This window comes from Lucilia cuprina, chromosome 3, assembly GCF_022045245.1.
Source record: "Lucilia cuprina isolate Lc7/37 chromosome 3, ASM2204524v1, whole genome shotgun sequence".
In the NCBI taxonomy this organism is placed as follows: domain Eukaryota; kingdom Metazoa; phylum Arthropoda; class Insecta; order Diptera; family Calliphoridae; genus Lucilia; species Lucilia cuprina.
Genome location: NC_060951.1, coordinates 35,410,616 through 35,432,665, shown reverse-complemented (window position 1 = coordinate 35,432,665; position 22,050 = coordinate 35,410,616). Strand labels below are relative to the sequence as shown.

General features: G+C 28.4%; 2 protein-coding genes across 5 annotated transcripts in view; both read right to left on the bottom strand.

Annotated features, from left to right (window-relative positions):
• Nucleotides 1-492: 492 nt before the first annotated feature.
• On the bottom strand, nt 493-3,069 carry LOC111684198 (XK-related protein 4). Its single transcript, XM_023446328.2, has 5 exons — nt 2,434-3,069; nt 2,215-2,376; nt 1,425-1,555; nt 1,198-1,350; nt 493-1,118 (listed from the first exon to the last, which is right to left on the bottom strand). The coding sequence occupies exons 1-5, from the start codon at nt 2,931-2,933 to the stop codon at nt 670-672; spliced, it is 1,395 nt and encodes a 464-aa protein (XP_023302096.2). The 5' UTR covers nt 2,934-3,069; the 3' UTR covers nt 493-669.
• Nucleotides 3,070-14,384: 11,315 nt separating this feature from the next.
• The window catches only part of LOC111684194 (high mobility group protein DSP1), a 58,569-nt gene continuing 50,903 nt past the window's right edge, over nt 14,385-22,050 (bottom strand). For all 4 annotated transcript variants that reach the window (XM_046947508.1, XM_046947510.1, XM_046947509.1 and 1 more), the window contains 3 exons: nt 15,278-15,441; nt 14,988-15,162; nt 14,385-14,919 (listed from right to left, as the gene is read on the bottom strand). In XM_046947508.1, coding sequence (XP_046803464.1) covers nt 14,728-14,919; nt 14,988-15,162; nt 15,278-15,441 — 531 coding nt within the window. In that variant the 3' untranslated portion in view covers nt 14,385-14,727. The remainder of the gene's footprint in view (nt 14,920-14,987; nt 15,163-15,277; nt 15,442-22,050) is intronic.

Below are 22,050 nucleotides of genomic sequence, written 5' to 3'. Positions count from 1 at the left end.
AACAAAATATGAAATAAATTAAGATTTTTAGTCAAGCAAAATGAAAAATGTGGTTTTATTTTAAAAAAATGTATAGATTGGGACTTCAAGGTCTTAAGACTTCAAACCTAAAACGATACGATTTTGAAAATGAGACTGGAGAAGTTAAAATGAGAATGAAAGAACAAGGGGTTTCCTATGCATTTAAAGTTTCACAAGAGAAGATCTCTATCTATCTATCTATCTATCTATCTATCTATCTATCTATCTATCTATCTATCTTTCTATCTATCTTATATAACTATCTATCTATCTATCTATCTATCTATCTATCTATCTATCTATCTATATCTATCTATCTATATATCTATCTTTCTATCTATCTATCTATCTATCTATCTATCCATTTATCTATCTATCCATCTATCTATCTATTTATCTATCTATCTATCTATCTATCTATCTATCTATCTATCTATCTACTAAACAAAGAAAATAAACACAATTTACTTATTCCATACAAAATATTGCATTTTATTGTAATTCTTAAATCATAAATATTTAAAAATATTTCTATAGTTATCTTAAATCTAAATGAGTAAATTTGTGATATAAATATTCATATTCTTTGTAATTATTGTGTCGTTAGTCCATCTTATATACTAATTATTAAATAACTTTGGAATTCATTCAATTATTGTTAATAATACGTTTCGAATTTCTGGCTGTAATACGCGGATGGAAGTACAAATAATAAATAACCATAAATACTATGCCCACATAGTAAAATGCCAATGCCATGGCACACAAAGGATAAAATAATACAGCCAACGATCGTAAATCATTATCAGCATAGAAAATAAACAATAAAACACAAACGATATTCTCTAGAGAACAAAATATATAATAGCAGAGATATTTATAGCGAGTGGGAGCATCACGTACAGAAATATACGTGAAAATATAAACTATACCCAAGACCAAACAGAAAAGGAAATTACAAAAAGAACAGCGGGCAAATTTGGGACGTTCAACTATAAAGGTGACAAAACCAAAGAGTAAAGCATGGACTAGACAAGCGATTAGAAGCCACAAGGGGAAAATGCTGGCTACAAAAGATATACAAAGCGAGCGGGAGACTAAAAAAAAGGGGAAGAATAAAGAAAAACCATTTAATTTACTTGATGAAAATGAAACTTTGCGAAGCATACGATTTACCTGCTATACAAAAATGCCAACATAATTGTAAAATTACACCATTTGTACTTATATTGTATTTATCACTTTGTGAATAACGATTATAACGATGATAGACGGATAGACACCAGGCCATGCTGCCAAAATACGAGATTATGGCTATAGTTTGTAAATCTTGTGGTTAAGGCGGGAATATTAAGGATATATTAATAAATTTTTCATTAGTTTTACTTTGGTAGGGTACTTACTTGTGATTTTATCTATGTGGGCTAAAACTATTGATATTTGTAATATTTTCTGTGGTGCTGCCTCCAGAAAACACTCAAATAGTCTTATAAACGCTACATCACTTTCTTCTCGTATATTTAGTTTGTAGTTTCTAAAATCATGAATAAAGTTTTTTGGATTTTTTTTTAAGTAAAATTCTTGATTGTTTCGAAAAAGACTTTAAGAATGACATTGGGCTTTATTAAGTCTCTATTCCGGACAATAGTCTCTTAATCTTTTATATGGACTATAGTCTACTCATTAGTCTGGACAGTAGTCTATCCTATCTGGTCTATAGTGTGGACATAATACTCTGGACAATTATCTAGATTATAGTCTGGACTAAAGTTTGGAGAGTAGTAAGCTATAGATCAATACTATACTGTCTCGACTATATTCTGAACAATAGTTTGGTCGGTAGGCTGTTTTTGTTTATTCTATAGTCTGAACATTTGGCTGTTGTAAAGTCTGCAACTAAGACTTGTTTATAGTCTGATAATAGCCCAACCTATAGTCTGGATAATTGTCTAGACTATAGTCTGGATTATAATCTAGTTTATAGTCTAGATACTAGCTAAGTTTTTAATCTAAACATTAGACTAATGTCTGCACCATAATCGAGTATGTAGTATGCACCTTAATCTAGTATTTAGACTGCACCATAGTCTGAACTATATACTGAACAATAATATCGTTTCATTTGATTCTAAATTTCTTCAAACAAAACTAATTCCTGAATAAACAATTAAAAATAATAAAAATTGCACTTACTTTAATTGCTCCAACTTATCGCCCCTTATCTCAGCCCTCTTACACTTGATGGCATAAGTTAAAGAATTCCAATAGCGAAACAAAAATGAAGATATTAAAACCAAACAAAGAGTTTGTAGAAATTGACAAAAACCACCGCTAAATTTATCATCCTGATAGCACCTACAATAATCAAGACATCAAATAACATCTCAAAACACATTAAACTGAAAGACTTACATATTGGCATGTATTAGAATTGTTACAATCATGGGTGTCACTATACATATTACGGTCCATATAAAGTAATCTTGATGTCCTTGACTATAATAACTCATAGCCAATTTGACATTAATACACACAGTTATTGCACGAAATATTATGGAAATTGCTGTCGAAAGAATCTCTCCATAACTAATGCTAGCATTAGAATCTCCAGCCTTTAGGCCCATGCCACCATCACCTCTATAAGCATCCACTTCCATCCATGAATTTTGTCTTAACTTTGCTATACTACCAAAGCTAAAATGATGAGCTGGATGCAATTGTTTCAAGTGTTTCTCTCGGCTTTGCTGCTGTTGCATTAACAAATACGGTTTACACTGCAGCGCACTCAATTCATTTGTTGTTTCTATGACTTCATTAGCTGCACTACTGCTAGAACCCGCAGTATACGTTAGAATAGTTGTATTTGTTAGTGGGGGTTTATTTTCACTTTTGTTATTCGATATTTGATTCATGTTTATTGTAGTTTTTCTAATGGTTTTCTTAGTTTATTTTATGAAATTAATTAACATTTTATTTAGTTTATTACTTTGGAATGTTGTTTTGTGTTTTTTGCTTTGGTTTTGTTATAATTTACATTTAATTTTTTTAATAATTTTTTGTTTAAAATTTGGGCGATACCCAAAAAAAAAGTAAAGAAAATAAACAAAATATTTATGTTCTGTAAAAATTGTTGTTCTGTCAAACGGTAAAGATCAGTTGCCAACTAGATGTATGAGTTGTATGTTGCCAATGTTTATTTTTCTAGTTTAATAGTTGGCAATGTGTGAAAGGAGGGAGATTCGTTAAAAGAAAATGTTTAATTTAAAAAAATAATAGTTTTTATGGTAAATTATCAAAAATAAAATAATATTTTGCAAATTAGCTAATAAAAATATAAAGTCTTTTAAAAATAAAGAGTTATTTCGAATTTTTTTGACAGTTTGGTCTGGACGATCTATGCTTTATGTAAAGTCCAATTTTTACTTTAATCTATTCTACAGTCAGGAGTATCGTCAGGTCTATGGCCTAGTGTAAAGTGTAGTATATAGTGCAGTCTTTAGGACTATAATACAGTCTATAGTCTGGACTATTGGCAAGTTTATAGTTTTGAATATAGGCTAGTCTATAGCCTGCACTATAGTCTAATTTGTAGTGTGCATTATAGTCTTGTCTATAGTCTCAACTGTAGTATGTTCTATGGTCCAAAACTATAGTCTATTTTCTGGACTATATTTTAGTCAATATTCTAGCTTTAGTATGAATTATATTCTAATCTATAGTCTGACGTATATTCTAGTCTAGTATATAGTCCGGACAATTGTTATTAGTTTGGACAATAGTCTAGTCTACAGTCTGGACAATAATCTACACTATAGTTTAGTCCCGTTGGTGACGTTCTGCGTTGGTCCACTTCCGGGAGACAACAGGTGGATGCTGCAATTAACCCGGCTAACACTCAAAAGAGTGGTGGATCGATAGCAACATCAAGCTGCAGTCTGCCAAAAGGTAAAGAGGGTGGTATCCCGGTAACCAATGCGATCATGTCTTCGGAGCGAGCTGCGGAGGTTAAAGGTCTACCACCCAAAAGCCCTAGCAAGGTGGACACGACACCAGGTACGGTAAAGAGGACCGGTAAACTTCCGGCCCGCTCTCCTCTGACCTAAGGGAAAATGCTCCGGAAGTGACCAACTCTCCAAACCAGTGGTGTCAAAGTCACCCCGGCTGGCGCTCCTAAAGGTCCCCGTAAGAAGACAATCAAGAGGGCCAGATCTGGTGATAATTAACCCTCTTCATATAGTAAGAAGGTGAAAAAGTCAACCAGTCTGGAAGTGTGCCTTCAAGTGGCAGTCATTGATCGGAATGATCCAGAAGGGAGGATCAGTACCGATTTTTGGCAATCAATTGAAGGCAGGCTGATTGATAAAATCGTAATCTTTGAGGGTGGGTCGGAGAATGTATCCTTCAATGGTGCAGACTGGGTTAAGGGCGTGAAGGTTGTCAATTGCGGAAACAAGAATTCCTTGGAATTCTTAAAATCGACAATTGGCAAATGTAGCGACATTAAGCCAGTAGCAATGCTTGAGGTGATACAGGCTTTCGAACTGCCACTACGGTCAATAGTAACAGTGTGGATTCCACTACCCGTAAAAACGGTAATATTGGCAGTATTAGCAAGGACTTTTGATTCGCTGTGGATCGTAAGTCCTTAGAAGTCCTGGATGCGATGGAGGTGTTGCTAAGTTTGGTGTTGGCACTGTCAGGTTCCGGTACCTGAAACATGACAGAACCAAAGAAGTTGCTAGTGGTGCAGATACTTCCGAGGACGAATTCGGTTGTCCGATTCATTACTTACTTATCCGATAATTTTTTCATTCGATTTTGAAAATTTCTTAAAATAATAACACTTCTTGTTTCTTTGTGTTTTATTACTTTTTTTGGGATTTTTTTTAATATTTTATTTAATATTTTTATTATTTTTTTTTTAATTTTTATTTTGTCACTTATTTCTTGTTTTTTTTTCGCTCTTTAAACTTAAGATCTGTTATTATATATATATTATCAGTAAGAACTGTAAGATGTTTTTTTTTTTTTTTTGTATTATTTTAAATATTATTCAAATTTTCTTTCTGTTCATACATTTTTTTTGTTAGTTTAAATTTGAATTATTATTTTTGTATTATTATATAATTTTCTTTTTTAGATGTTGTTGTAGTTTTTTAAACCTATAATAATTATAAATGTATGTTGTTGTTGTTGTTTTTAAATGGTATATAAAGTATGATGACAATTTTTTTTTGTTTTATTTTCATGTATATTGCATTAATTTTGTTGTTGTTTTTTTTTATTATAATAATAATAGTTTTTTTTCAAATATGAGGATTTTTTGTTTATTATATGCTAAAATTTTGTTTTTTTTAATTATAATTACAAATTTATATATCATTTTATGCCAATTTTTTGTAGATATTTTGAAAATAATGTAGAATGACCGTTGTTTTATTGTTTTAACCAAAATATACATTTTTAAGGTTATGTTTTGAGTGTTGTAAAATTTTTTGGGTTTTGGATTAAATATGTATACTTGCTAAAAAAAATTTACATTTTATTTTATAATAACAAACTTGCCGCTGTTTTGTTTTTGTAATGTAAGTTTTTAATATATATTTTTTTGAAATTAAACTAATATTTAGGCCTAAAAATTTTGCGTTTTTTTTAAGTTTTGTTTATTACTTATATATTATGCCCTAAAATATGCAACATTTTTCTTTCGGGTTTTTTGCTTATTGTTTTTTTTTTAAGTAAACTAATTAAATTTAATAATTTCACAATTGTTTTTAGTTTTGTTTTTTATTTATTTTTTTTATTTTTAGAAATTTTCAGTATTTTTTTGTGTGTGTGTGTGTTTTTAAATAAATTTTGTAAATTTAAAACATAATTTTTAAATTGTTAATAATTTCTTGTTTTTTAGTTTTAACTTGTTTTATTTAATAATTATTGTTTTTTATTATTATTATTTTAAAAGTTAAAAATTTTTGTTTTTTATGTATTTTTTATTTTAAAGCATAAAAAGTAATAAGAAAAAAACCTAAAATTGTAATTCACTTTTTATTTAACTTCATTAATACTACTTTAATGTTTTTGTTTTAAAATTATAAAAAAAACTTTTAAAAACTACTTAAAAACTTAAATTATAAAATTGTTTTGTTTTTTTTTCATTTTAAACATAATAAAACTTTTTAAGAAAGTAAATTTTTAATTATAACCTAAAAAATTTAAAAAAAATATTTGTAAATAAAAAAAGAAATTATTAGTTGCTTATGGTTGTTTTTATATGATTTCTTCTCTTTTTTTCTTGGAGGGGGAGAAAGGGAGGTGTTTTTATAGATTTTTGTAATTTTTGTTTTAGTTTTCTTATGTTTAGATAACTGTGGAAGTCTAATTTTTTGTTTTCTGTCTAATACTAATTCCATTTTCTTTAATATTTATTTTTAATATTGTTTTTTTACACATTCTTTTTAGTTTATTTTTCTTTTATTTTAAGCATTATATTGGTGTTTTATTTTAAAAATAGTTTTTAGTTCTAAGCTAGTTGCTATTTTGTTAATTTTAAACCAAAATTTTCTCTCTCTTTAAAAAAATCCAATATTTACTTTTTGTTTATGAAAACTCAGCTGATTTGTGTGGCTTGTAAACAACAACAAAGTGTCAAAAACCCTTTAAACATCAAAACAACAAAATTTTCTCTCTTTTAAAAAAAATCCAATATTTACTTTTTGTTTATAAAAACCCAGCTGTTTTGTGTGGCTTGTAAACAACAACAAAGTGTCAAAAACCCTTTAAACATCAAAACAACTTTTTTTTAACAAAAGTGCAGTCTGTAATCTAGATTATAGTATAGGTTAGAGTCTTTGCTATACACTAGCTTATAAACTATAATCTAGGCCATAGTCTAGTCTATAGTTTAGTTTATTTGTCAGGACAATATTTTGTTTAATCCATAGTCTGCGCATTTTATTCTAAGCTATATTTTGGACAATTTATTTAGTATACAATAGTCCAAACTCTGGCCAATAGTTTAGTTTATGTCTGGTTAATAGTTTTGTTTAAAGTCTAAACAATTGTCTAGTCAAAAGTCCAGGTAACAACCCAGCCTATAGTCAGAATAATAGTGTAATTTATAGTCTGCACAGTCTGTAGTTTGGACATTAGTTTAATCTATGTGGTGAACAATAGTTGTTGTATATTGTTTCAACAATATTCTAACCTATAGTCTGAATAACAGTTTAGTCAATAGCCTAGTTTAAGGTATACACAATAATATAGTCTAGTCTAGGCAATAGTCTAGTCAATAGCCTAGTTTATAGTCTGTACAATAGTCTAGTCTATAGTCTGGACAATAGTCTAGTCTTTAACTATAGTTTATAATCTGGACAATAGTTTAATCCACAATCTCAGCAATAGCCTATACTTTTGACAGTAGTTTAGCGCAAAGTCTAATCAATAGTTTAGTCTATAGTTTTTACAAAAGTCTAGTCTAAAGTCTTGAAAATAGTCTAGTCTATAGTCAAAACATGGTCTGCCCAATAGTCTAGCTATAATTTTGACAATAGCCTTTTATATAGTCTATACAATAGATTAGTTTATAGTCTAAACGTTTGCCTAAAGAAAAATTTAGTCTATAGTCTGGATATTAGTCTATTCTATAGTCAGGACTATAATCTAGGAAATACTTTTGTCTATAATCTGGACATAAGTCAAATCTATAAATCGGACAGTTGTTTGAACTAGTTTGGACAATAGTTTATTATCTGAAGAATAGTTTAGTTTATATTTTAGACAATAGTCTACAACAATAATTTAGCTTCTAATCTAAACTTTAGACACGTTTAGGACTATAGCCTAGGAGAAAGTTTTGTCTATAATCTGGACATAAGTCCAGTTTGGACAATAGTTTATTATCTGAAGAATAGTTTAGTTTATATTTTAGACTATAGTCTTCGACAATAGTCTAGACAACAGTCTGATCTGCAATATGGACAATAGTTTAGCTTTAAATCTAAAGTTTAGACTCGTTTAGGACTATAGCCTAGGAGAAAGTTTTGTCTATAATCTGGACATAAGTCAAATCTATAGATCGGACAATTGTTTGATCTAGTTTGGACAACAGTTTATTATCTGAAGAATAGTTTAGTTTGTAGTCTACAACAATAGTCTAATCTATAGTCTAGATAACAGTCTGATCTGTAATATGGACAATAGTTTAGCTTTTAGTCTAAAACAAGTTTAGACAGGTTCATATAATAGTCGGAAAAGTTACTCGATTCGAAAGGAAATATTTAGGAATTTGTATATTAAATACATTGTGTTTCGAAAGCTTTTCCTTTGGAATCGAAATCGGGAGTCACGCCTGTGGACAACAAACTTAGTCTATTGTCTAGTTTATAGTTTATAATCTGAACATGTTTATGGACTTTAGACTGGAAAGTTTTCTTGTTTACCGTTGAAATAATCACCCCTATAGCCAATTGAAGTAAAATTTGTGTTCCCTTGAAATTTTCATTTCCCTCGAAAGGGAAAATTGCTAACGTGAACTTGTTGTGAACAATTAATTTACAACAGTGATGATTTTGTATGGAACAGCTGTTCAATGTTTACAAAATTCTATCAACAAATATCACAACAGGGGAGTTTTTTTCATGACAAGAAAGTTAGTGAACGAAAAAACTGAAAATTCCACGCGAAATGAAGATTGACGATAGAGGTGAATAAAATTCTTAAGAAAATAGTTTTAAAAATTTTTAAAACTTTTAGTTGTTTATCAAAATTGGAAAAGAAATAAAAATTTATAAGATTTGTTTAAAAGAAAAGGTTTCTGTAGAAAAAATTTTATAATATTTATACTGATTTGTTCTTTTGCCCTTAATTGTTTTTGTGTCTTTATGTTTTGTTCTTTCATACGCTATTGTATATGTATGTATGTTTATAATGATTATAATAGTGTTAGATTTTGTTTGTTTTCCTTTTTTTTTTCTTATACATAAACATATGTATGTTTATATAATAAGTATTAATGTATATATAAATATAATTCTATATAAATATGAATATATATATTGATTTCTTATATACTAAATACAGTTTAGTACATGGTTTGTTTATATATATAATTATTTGTTATTTATAATTATTATTATTATTAATAAATGTATAATAATATTTGTCATTTATAGATTTATATAATTTGTTCCTAAAAATGATTCAAATATTTTATTAAATATTTTCTTGTTTTTTTCAAATAGGAATACTTTCGAGCCTGAACTTGTTTGCATTGTTTTTTTTTTTTATTATTTATTTTAATATTTAGTTAAATATTTTAAAAATTTAAACAATTGAAATTAACAAAAAAAATTTATGCAAAAAAGTAAATAATTGCAGAGAAATTAAATAGTAAAATAAAACACAAATTTTAAATTAAATTTTAAAGAAAAAAACTTAAAATTTGTTTTTATTAAAAAAACATTACAAAAAGTTTTTGTTTTTTTTAGTTTTAAACAAATTTTGATTGCCTTTCATACAAGTTTTGTTAATTACTTGAGAGTTTCTTAATCAGGGTTTTAATAAAAATATGTTTCTTTTTTTTATAAACAAAACAAAAATTTGTTGTAATATTTATTTGTTTAATTAAAAATATTTAAATCTTTTGCATAAATTTTTATGAAATTGTTGGTAATAAATCAAGCTTGGTTTTGTGTGTGTAATTGTAATTTTTATATTGTTTTAAATGTTTTTTGTTTAGAATTATTTACATTTTCTTTCAAAAAAAAAAAGTCAAAACAAACTTTATTTACAACAACCAGAGTTTAAAGATTTTAATTTTATATAAAATAAAAATTGTTTAAAAACTGGTAGAATGGATTTTAAGGTTATAAATAAATTATATATTATAAAACATTAGATTGTTAGATTTTCTTTAGAATTTTTTAAAGTAAATATTTGGTTTATGTTAAAATTTTGAACAAATCTTAAAAAAACGTTTAACTTAAAGGTTTAAGTTAAGGAACTTTTATCCTTTTCAGAGCATTTAGATTCCCCAGTTATTTTTCCAGGGGTTGTTTTGTAAAACGTTTCAAAAAGTAAATCTTTTAAAATTCCTGCACTATCTTTCGATATTTTGATTCGAATAAAATTGCATTCGAAATGTGTTAGAATACCTCCCAAAGAAGAGATTACAACTTTTGAAAACAATTTTTTTTGCAATTAAAATTAGTTTAGAATATAGTTTATACTATTTTCGAAACAATAGTTTAGTTTTTTAACTGTACAAAATGTTTAGTTCATTGTCTTGTTAATAGTCTAGACAATAATCTAGTCTATAATCCCAACAATAGTTTAGTCTATGGTCTAGAAAATAGTTTAATCTATTAACTGGAACTAAGTCTACGTAATAGTCTAGTCTGTAGTCTTGACAACTATAATCTGGATAATAGCACAAAATCTATAGTTTGGACAATAGTCTAGGCCTAAGTTCTGGACAATAATTAAGTCAGTAGTCTGGCCAATATTTAGTCCATAGTCTGGATAATAGTTTATTTTATAGTCTGGACAAAAGTCTGAACAATTCTCAACCCTATCTGGTCAAATAGTCTGCATAAGTTAGTCTATAAACTGGATAGTGTAGCCTAGCAGTTTAGACTATAGGCAAATAGTTAAGACTATAGGCTAGTAGTTTAGATTATAGGCTAGTAGTTTAGACTATAGGCTAGTAGTTTAGACTATAGTCTTGCTAATAGTTTAGCCTATAGTCTAGTCTATAGTCTGCACATTAATTTAGTTTAGTCTATTGCTTAGGTAATAGCAAAGTCTATAGTCTCGACAATAAGCAAGTCTATAATTTGAACAAAAGTGTAGTATATAGCCGGGACAATAGTCTAAGATATAGTATGGATAATAGTCTAGTCTATAGTCTGCACAATATTCCAGTTTACTCTATTACCGAGATAATCACGATAATAGAATAGTCCATAATTTAAACAAAAGTGTAGTTTACAATCAGGTCAACAGTCTAGTATATAGTCTGGATAGACTGGATTGTCTGGCTAATAGTCTAGTCTATAATCGGGTTAATAGCCCAGTCTATAGTCTGTATAATAGTCATCATACAGTCTAGTATATAGTCTAGCTAATAGTCCAATCTATAGTCTGCACAATAGGCCAGTTTAGTCTATTGTCTAGATAATAGACTAGTTTATAATTTAAACAAAAGAGTAGTTTAGAGACGGGACAGTCTGGATTATAGCCCAGTCTCGAAAATAGTTTTTAGTCAGTTGAATAGTCTAGTCTATAGTCTGCCTAATAGTTCAGTCTATATACATATATTAATGATAATAATTTAGTCTATACATAGTCTGTAGTCTACTCTATAAACTGGATAATCACCCTCTAATCAAAAATTGCTAACTTGAACTTGTTGTGAACAATTCATTTACAATAGTTGATTTTGTATGAAACAGCTGTTTAATGTTTACAAAATTTCATCAACAAATTTTACAAGGAAAATTTTTTTTCACAACAAAAAAGTTAATGATTGAAAAAAGTGAGAAGGGAACATATTTTACGTGAAATCATGATGGGCGAAAGGGGTGAATATCATTCTTATTCTGCACTTCATATTCTCTATATCTATTAGAAGCTTCGTCACTACAATAACAAACTTTCAAAAACTTAGTAACGATCCTTATGAAGGATACAAAGATTCGTAAAGCATTGAAATAAAATGGAAGTGCTTCTTGTTTTTATGATTTCGTTTCTTTTTTTCTTATGATTTCAATTTTCGATTGTTGCATAAGTGAATGCAGAAACTAAATCAAAATGCTGAATAGGAGGTGAATAGTTCAATCTATAGTCCAGTGAACAGTTTATTTTATAGTCTAGATTATGGCCCCTATTCTGCATTCTAATTTGAATCGAAATTTTCTCCATTTGCCAACTTCGGTATTCTGCATTTCGATTCGATTCTTCGCCACATAAACAACAAACTTACAAAAACGTAATTACGATTGAAATGCAGAATACACACGTTCGTATAGCATTGAAACGAAATGGATTTGTTTCTTCCTTTTCTTATGATTTAGTTTTTTTTCGATCATTGCGTAACTTTAGGCGTAAACGTAATTGAAATTCAGTATAGGGGTGATTATTTAAACAAATGTTTAGTTTATAGCCGGGACAAGAGTCTAGTATATAGGCCCCTATTCTGCATTTCAATTCGAATCGAAATTTTCTCCGTTTGGCAACTTTGGTATTCTGCATTTCGATTCGATTCTCCGCCACATATACAACAACTTACAAAAAACGTAGGTACTATAGTAACGCAGAATACACACGTTCGTATAGCATTGAAACGAAATGAAATTGTTTCTTCTTTTTCTTACGATTTAGTTTTTTTTTTTTGTAGGAATATCTTTTTTCGATCGTTGCGTAACTGAATGCGTAAACGTAATCGAAATGCAGAATAGGGGTGATAGTCCAGTGTGGACAATAGTTTATATTCTGGATTATACCACAGACTAGACAATAATCTATTCTTTTATCTAGATAATAGTTCAGCTTAGACAATAGTTTAGTCTATAATCATGATAATAGTTTTGTCTATAGTCTGTATAATAATCTACTTTATAAACTGGATAATATCATCCCTATTATGAACTTCAATTTGAATCAAAATAACAAACTTTCAAAAGATCCTAATAAAGTATAAAAAGGTATTCCATCAAAAAACTGAATAGTAAGAAAAAGAAGAAACAATTCCATTTCGTTTCAATGCTTTACGAATGTGTGTATTCTGCGTTACGATAGTACCTACGTTTTTTGTAAGTTGTGGTTTATGTAACGTAGAGACGAATCGAAATGCAGATTACCAAAGTTGCCAAAAGAAGAAAATTTCGATTCGAATTGAAATGCGGAATAGGGGCCATAAATTTGTAACCAAATTATTTAAAAGATTTAAGCAAATTTCACAACTATGTTCTACAATTTACAAAATGTTTACAAAATTTTAAAAAACCAAATTTCAAAAAAAAATTGATGTAATTTACTTTTGTTTTTGTTTGAAATTTTATTTTAAAATCTTATAAGTTACAACGTTCTTAAAGAAAAAGTTTTACATTGTTTTATTTTGTATAACTCAAAATTTGCCAGACATTTGAAAAAAAAGAAGTATTTAAGAACTGAATCTGAATTTTTTTGTCAACATAAACCAAATATTTTTTTATAGTTTTTGTTTTTTAAGAAAAAAAGTTTAAAACTATCATTAGAGAGGAAATCATTAAAGATTAAAAAGTTTAATGTTTATACGTACTTGGTACATAAAATTAAAGTTTTTGGGGGAAAGTTATTATGTTGTTTAATATATTGCAATAGTTTTTGTGTTTATTTAATTTTTACTTAAATATTTAATTTCTTTTCTTTCTTATCCAACTTTTGTTATAGAATTATACAATAAAATTTGATTGTGGGATTTTTTTTTTTCAAAAGTGTTGCTTTTGTTTTGTTTGTTTGTTTGTGGCGCAGTTGTAGTTACAAAGAATGAAGTATTTTTGAAATATGAAAAATTTTGTAATTGTTGGCAAAAGTAGTAACTAAAATTAAAACAAATTGTAAGAAAAATAAACTAAAACAAATTTCAATGGAATTAATAATCGTACAGGCAACTAGTTTTTTTGTTTATATTTATATTTTTATGTTTTATTTTTTTTAAATTTAAATTTAAAGTTAAAATTAAAAAAAAAAAAAAAACTTCATATTTTTCTTAGTTTAGAGAAAAAAATATATATAATTAATTAATATGAATGAATTCAAAAAAAGTTTTTCTTTCTTTTTTGGAGAGGGAAGAGAGGTTTAAACTTAAAATTCACTTTTAAATTAAATAATGAAAGGTAAGAGAAAGAGAAAAAGTTTTGCTTTTTATATAATTTCTTGTTCAAAATTTTGTTAGCTTGGAGGTGGAGGGGGGAAGGGGATTTTATCAATTTTTAAAAAATACATATATTTATAATTTAAATTAATAAAAAAAAAATCAATTACTTGAGGTAATTTGCAAAATAATAAAAAAAAATTGTAGAAAAAAAAATTACACAGTAATTTTCTTTGTTGTTTTATATGAGTTTGTTTTTTGTTGTTTTAAATTATTACAAAAAAAATAAAACAAAAAATTTTCTTAATTTATAATGAAAATAAATTTGTTTGTTTTTTTGTTTCTGTATTTAATTTAAATTTAAAAAAAAAGTAGTTTTAATAATGCTGTATTTTATATTAAGAGAATTATTTATATTAATTATAATAAAACATCATAATCATCATGATAATGAAGAAAAAAACAGTGAGAATTAAAGTAAAGAAAAAGCAAGAAAGAAAGAGAGAGAGAGTATGGTTGAAAATTTCGTTTTGTTGTTGTATTTTGAGTTAATTTTACGCTTACAGGGTAAAAAAAAATTGTTAAAAGAAAACATTTCAAATTAAAAAAAAATCTTCAAATTTTAACTTAAAAAAGTAAAGAGGAAGGGGGCGGGGGCGGGGATGGTGTGTGTTGAAGCACAAAACAAGATTTCTTTTGTTTAGCAAACGGAATTAGTGAATTTCTTATTTTTTGTTGTATGTGTGTAATCATTTTGTTGTTGTTGTTTTAGTTTTTGTAGTATATCTCATAAGCAACATTTTGGGCATATATTAATAATATTTGTTGTTGTTGTTATTGTTGTTTTTTTAAATCTATTGATTTTCATCATCGTCACCCTCGCCATCATCATCATCATGTTCATCATGATGTTGAGCTGCTTGCTGGGCTGCCTGTTGTTGAGCAGCCACTGCCAGTAAGGCCGCCTTTTGCGCCGCTTGCTGTTGTGCTTGCATAGAGGGGGCGGACATAGCAATTTTCCCACTTGTTTTATATTCGGTCATTTCCTAGTTAAAAAAAGAAGAAAACATTTAAATAAAATTCATTTAAATTCCTTTTACAAACACAAACTTACTCTTTCATATCTGGCCTTATCCTTTTCAGCCATTAATTCATATTTCTGTTTAACCTCCGGCTCTACATCGGCCCATTTACGTCCCAGCTCTTTGGCAATATCGCCTACACCATATTCGGGATTAAGAGCTTTAACTTTATTACGTTCATCATTACAAAACCAAAAGAAGGCAGATCTGCAAATTGCATAAAACAAAAGAAACAAAAATTTCAAATATTTTGTTTTTTTCACTCTCAATTATAAAAAAAACTACAAATTTTTTCTAAAAAGATTGTTTTCTACGAACTCACAATGATCGTTTCGGCGCATTGGGATCTTTCATTTGTTTCCTTTTCTTGCCGCGTCCCACTACGGTACCCTTGGGTGGTACATAATTTTGCATTTCCAATTCATAACGAGCTTTGTCTTTTTCAGCCATTTCGTGGAAGCGTTTCTTTTCCTTGTCAACCATTGTCTAAAAATATAGAAAAAAGAGAATTCATTAATAAAAACAAGGGAAATTTTTCAAACTAAGGAAAATTTTCAAAATTTTAACAAATTTTGGTTTCATCTTAGCAATAATGTTAAAAAATTCAAAATATCTTTTAAAAATCTTGCTTAAATAAAATTTCCCTTAAAGGGAAGTTTTTCAAACTAAGGGAAATTTTCAAAATTATAACGAATTATTGTTTATACTCCGCCATTTATAGAAAAATTTAAAAATCTTTTAAAAACTTTGCTTAAATAAAATTTCCCTTCAAGGGAAATTTTTTAAACTCAGGGAAATTTTCAAAATTTTTGCGAATTATTGTTTATACTCCGCCATTTAATAGAAAAATTCAAAAATCTTTGAAAAATCTTGCTTAAATAAAATTTCCCTTCAAGGGAAATTTTTCAAACTAAGGGAAATTTTTCAAACTAAGGGAAATTTTAAAATTTTTTGCAAATTATTGTTTATGTGTCGCCATTAAGTTGAAAAATCCAAAAATCTTTTAAAAATCTTGCTTAAATAAAATTTCCCTTCAAGGGAAATTTTTCAAAATAAGGGAAATTTTCAAAATTTTAGCGAATTATTGTTTGTGTCACCAATAAGTATCAAAAAATATTCAAAAATCCTGCTTAAATAAAATTTTCTTCAAGGGAAATTTTTCAAACTAAGGTAAATTTTCAAAGTTTTTGCGAATTATTTTTTATGTGTCGCCATTAAGTAGAGAAATCCAAAAAATATTCAAAAATCTTGCTTAAATAAAATTTCCCTTAACGGAAAATTTTTCAAACGAAGGGAAATTTTAAAAATTATAGCGAATTATTGTTTATACACCGCAATTAGTAGAAAAATCCAAAAAATATTAAAAAATTTTGCTTAAATAAAATTTCCCTTAAAGGCAAATTTTTCAAACTAAGGAAATTTTCAAAATTTTTGCGAATTATTGTTTATGTGTCGCTATTTAGTTGAAAAATCCAAAAATCTTTTAAAAATCTTGTTTAAATAAAATTTCCCTTAAAGGGAAATTTTTCAAACTAAGGGAAATTTTCAAAATTTTTGCGAATTATTGTTTATGTGTCACCAATAAGTAGTAAAATCAAAAAAATATTCAAAAATCTTGCTTAAATAAAATTTCCCTTAAAGGGAAATTTTTCAAACTAAGAGAAATTTAAAAATTCCTAGCCATTAATTGGTATACACCGCCATTAAGTTGAAAAATCTAAAAAACCTTTAAAAATATTGCTAAGTTAAATTTCCCTTAAAGGGAAATTTTTCAATCTAGGGGAAATTTTCAAAATTTTTTCAAATTTTTGTTTATTCTTAGTCATAAACTTGAATAATCCGAATTCAAATCATTAAAACTCCTTAAAGAATCTAAAATATAAGCAAATGCTTAAATTTAATTTTCATAAGGAAATTCTCTTCTTTTTTAAACTTAAATTTACAACAAAAACAAGAGATGACCAAAGCAAATCTATCCCGGATAATAATAAAAAACAAATAGTTTAAATTAAATTAATTTCCTAAGAAAATAAAATGAAAAAGCAAAATAAAGCAAAAATTAAAATAATAAAAATATAAAAAAAAACAAAAGATAAAACACATTTAAGTTTTGATGGGCACCAAACTAACAACAAAAACAAAGAAATGAAAAATAAACTACGACGTAAAATACAAGAATACCAATTAATTTAACGCCCAACTCCCCAGATTTAATAAAATTTTATAACGTTCTTATTTGTTTGTGTGTGTTTTCCTTCCAACTTTACACTTACAGACACTCTCTTCCTTACCATTTTGTTTTAAAATTCAGTATTCAGTGTAGGGAAGGACATACAACTGCTGTCGTACTCATTTATATACAAAAAAAAAGAGGAAAAAATCCAAACATCCACATACACACACTCACTTACTCAACAACATTCACAGTAATGTTAGTCTTCGTCTCCATGTTTTTAATCTCCTAACGGGAATAGGGGAATACACAAATTGAAAGTAGGGAAGAGAGAAGAAGGGGGCAGCACCAGCAGTGTCAGCCTGGCACAAATGGTAGTAATGCAAACAACAACAAAAATAATAAGAACACAAGAGAGGGATTATTGCCGTCATATTATTTGTAAAAAAAAACAAAGTATGAAGAAAAAATTCAGGCTTTAAAAATATTTTTTAAAGTTGACCATAGACAACAATATAGAATCTTTTGAATAAACTAGAACTAAACTAGAACTGAATTAGAACTGAACTAGAACTAAACTAGAACTGAATTAGAACTGAACTAGAACTAAACTAGAACTGAACTAGAACTTTACTAGAACTGAACAAGAACTGAGCAAGAACTAAACTAGAACTAAACTAGAACCGTACTAGAACTAGAACTGAACTAGATTTGAACTAGAACTGAACTAGATTTGAAATAGAACTGAACTAGAACTGAACTAGAACAGAACTAGAACAGAACTAGAACAGAACTAGAACAGAACTAGAACTGAACTAGAACTGAACTAGAACTGAACTAGAACTGAACTAGAACTGAACTAGAACTGAACTAGAACTGAACTAGAACTGAACTAGAACTGAACTAGAACTGAACTAGAACTGAACTAGAACTGAACCAGAACTTAAATAGAACTGAACTAGAACGGAACTAGAACTGAACTAGAACTGAACTAGAACTGAACCAGAACTGAACTAGAACTGAACTAGAACTGAACTAGAACTGAAGTAGAACTGAACTAAAACTGAAGTAGAACTAGAACTAACCTAGATTTGAACAAGAATTGATCAAAAATTGAACTGAGCTACAAATGAACAAGAATTGATCAAGAACTGAACTGAGCTACAAATGAACTAGAACTGCAGTGAAACTGAACTAGAACTGATGTAGAACTAGAACTATCCTAGATCTGAACAATTGATCAAGAACTGAACTAGAACTAAACTGCACTAAAACTGAAGTAGAACTAGAACATACCTAGATCTGAACAAGAATTGAACAAGAACTGAACCAGAACTGTACTAAAGCTGAAATAGAACTAAACTAGATCTCAACTAAAACTGAACAATAACTGTACTGATTTAAAACTGTAAAATAGAACTCACCTAAATCTGAACTAAAATGAATGGAAATTTTAAACTTCGATAATTTAGAGAACTAAAAATCCCAAGTTTTTAAACTCTTTAAACTAAAGAAAGGTTCAATTCTATTTTTAGTTTGGCATCTCACTTTAATGGTTATTTTGTATGCCAAAAATGGCATAGAAAAAACACAGTTCAGCAGCTTGGATAAATTGCTTGTGAGCCCTTCGTGAACTTTTGCACACAAAATGTATATATATAGAGAAAAGGAAACATGACACACACTCATACACAACCCTTATTACTTTTCTAGTTAAAATCCCCACAACCCCTGCTCCTCTCAGTAACCATCCCATCCATTTTTCAACGAAACGTATACCACCTCCTTTTTTATACTGGCAACAACAGCAACAACAAAAAACAACATAATTTATTTAATCACGCCTGAGCTGTTCAAGGCACCAACGAACTGAACTGAATTCGAGAACACAGCACAGAACAGAATAGAACGTACGTACACAGTAAAAATAGTAGATGATGATGATGATAATCATGTTGACGATGATAATGATGACGAAGAACAACAACATGAAGATGTTGATTGTTGAAGGCGAAAAGAAAAAAACGTAAAGTGTTTTCCTGCATAACACTAGGAGCAGTAGAGTTCTACCGAAACTAAAACGTAAATATTTATAGTTAGTCTAACCCGAAATGGTTGTTGTAATAGTACGAAATCTAGAACTAAACTAACTAGAACTGAACTAGAATTTAACTAGAAGTGAGTTAGAACTACACTAGAATAGAACCGAAATAAAACTGAACTAGAATTGCACTAGAACTGAATTAGAACTGAACTAGAACTGAACAAGAACTGAACTAGAACTGAACTAGAACTGAACTAGAACTGAACTAGAACTGAACTAGAACTGAACTAGAACTGAACTAGAACTGAACTAGAACTGAACTAGAACTGAACTAGAACTGAACTAGAACTGAACTAGAACTGAACTAGAACTGAACTAGAACTGAATTAGAACTGAACTAGAACTGAACTAGAACTGAACTAGAACTAGAACTGAAATAGATCTGAAATAGAACTGAACTAGAACTAAATTTCGAAATATAAACTAGATCCTTTACAGTTTATTTTCACCACCGAAGCTAAAACCTAATCCCTTTATTCGGTTGTATCACTCTCAGCAACATCAAATTTGCTAGCGGAGTGGGTGTTGTTTGCTACTGATGCATATGATGGTGATGATGACTTTAAGGAATAATTTGAGACTTTTTCAAGTGTAAATTTTGCTTTTAGAAGCAAAAGCAGAAGAAATTTAATATATTTCCTTTTAACATTCTTCTGCTGTTTGCTATAAATTTAACACCATTTAAGACAATTCCCTTAAGTTGCCAATATATTTTATTTTTGTTTTTTTTTCTTCTTTCTTATTTACTTTTGCTTTATTACAGTCAACATCTTTGTGATTTAAAACATGCTCACGATGTGTTGTGTTAACAAAATTAAAAAGTAAAAGAGAAAATGATTTATTAAAGTAAAAGATCTGCTGCAGTTTTAAATAGATTTGAAAATTACAACTGATCAGTTATATGAATGAAGAAATTTTAGTATTAACTCAAACCAAATAGGTTCGAATTGAAAACTTTAAAGTTAAAATGCTTTATTTTAAATTTTTCTTTACACAAGAATGTTTCAAAATAAAAATTTCTGTATAACACAAAAATAGCAACCACAATTGTGTTTTTAAGCAGCAGGATGGAATGAAGAAGGAGGAGGGTGAGGTAGAGGTCGTAGAGTATGAGGGTTGAATCTTAAATTTTTTAAGGACGTTGGTGGTGGTGGTGGCTGATGATAATGGTGGTAGGAGTAATAGTAGTTGGAGTGGAAAGTGAGTGTTTAAGTGGGGTGTTGCCTTCAGAAAAACACCAACAACAACAACAACAACAAAAACAATACCAAAGTATAATAAATTTTAATTTTAGGTTGAGTACGTTCTTTTTAAAGTGTTTTTTCGCCAAAAAAAAAACAAAAAATTGTTTAATCTAAACTGAAGTAATGAAAAACAAATAAAGGAAAACACAATAATTTAAGATGTATGTACGTTGGTGAAATGTGGGTTAATTTAAAAAAAGGAAATTAATAAGAAAAACTTGTAAAAACATAACCTCAACCCAAAAAAAAAACAAAATGAAAAGAATTTTGATAAATTATGTTAATATGTTAAAGAATTAGGAACGAAAGTTACGAGTGATTACGTCTTGCCACTTCTAACATTTGAAACGTGATGAAACAAACCTTAAATATTAGTTATTTAAAAATTTCTTAACATAACCTTAAAAAAATTTGGAATCTAATATAATATCAAAATTATCAATAAAAATGACTTTTTTCTAAAACCTGCTCCAGTTCTTAAACTCTAGCTTTATTAGTGGCTTCTTGTGTTTTAAAAGTCTGTCTTGCTGACGATGATGATGATGAAAAATAGCAACTAACCAAAAAAAAAAAAGATGAAACGAAATGGAAAAAATATATAATTCATATTTATGTTTCCCAAGAACCCTATATTTTACTACGCTCCGTTGCATTGTATTTTATAGTCTACACATTTAGCAATCCAACAGCAACAGCAACTACAAAGCTCTATAATGAACGAAGAACGTACGAACAAATCAGCCCGGCAACCAACCAACCAACCAACCAGCCAGCCAGTCAGTCAGCCATCCAACTAACTAACCATCCAAGCAAAAACCATTTTTTTCCTTCCTCCTTTTACTCTTCAAACCCCTTTATGAGCCTCATATTTGGCACTTTATAAATTGCTTTTTTCTTCGTTCAAATATATATATATTTTTGTGCAGCAACAACAAAATTTATATACAGAGAAACGGCATGTCATGCAATATAATATGAAAATTTCAATGGAGGATGAGAGAAACGTAAAGCAGGAGATTGCAATACAACAACAAAAAATATATATATACTAAAGAATAATAGGAAAGATAACAGCAAAATATTAAATGCCAGACAATTTTAAAAGAAGAGTGGCTGGCTGACGACTGACACATGAAGTAGAAAACGATGAGAAATGAGAAAATTTATAAAAATATTTAAGATTAAAAATAAAAGAGTTAAAAAAGATTCTAAAAAGGGATAATCGTCTAGACTAACTAGAACTGAACTAGAAATAAACTAAAACTGAACTAATACTGAAGTAGAACTGAAATGAAACTGAACCATAAACTAGGACTGAATTAGAACGGAACTAGAACTGAATAGGAATTAAACAAGAACTGAACTAGAACTGAATAGAAATTGTACAAGAACTGAACTAGAAATGAACTAGAACTGAATAGGAACTGAACTAGAACTGAACTAGAACTGAACTACAACTGAACTACAACTGAACTAGAATTGAACTAGAATTGAACTAGAACTGAACTAGAACTGAACTAGAACTGAACTAGAACTGAACTAGAACTGAACTAGAACTGAACTAGAACTGAACT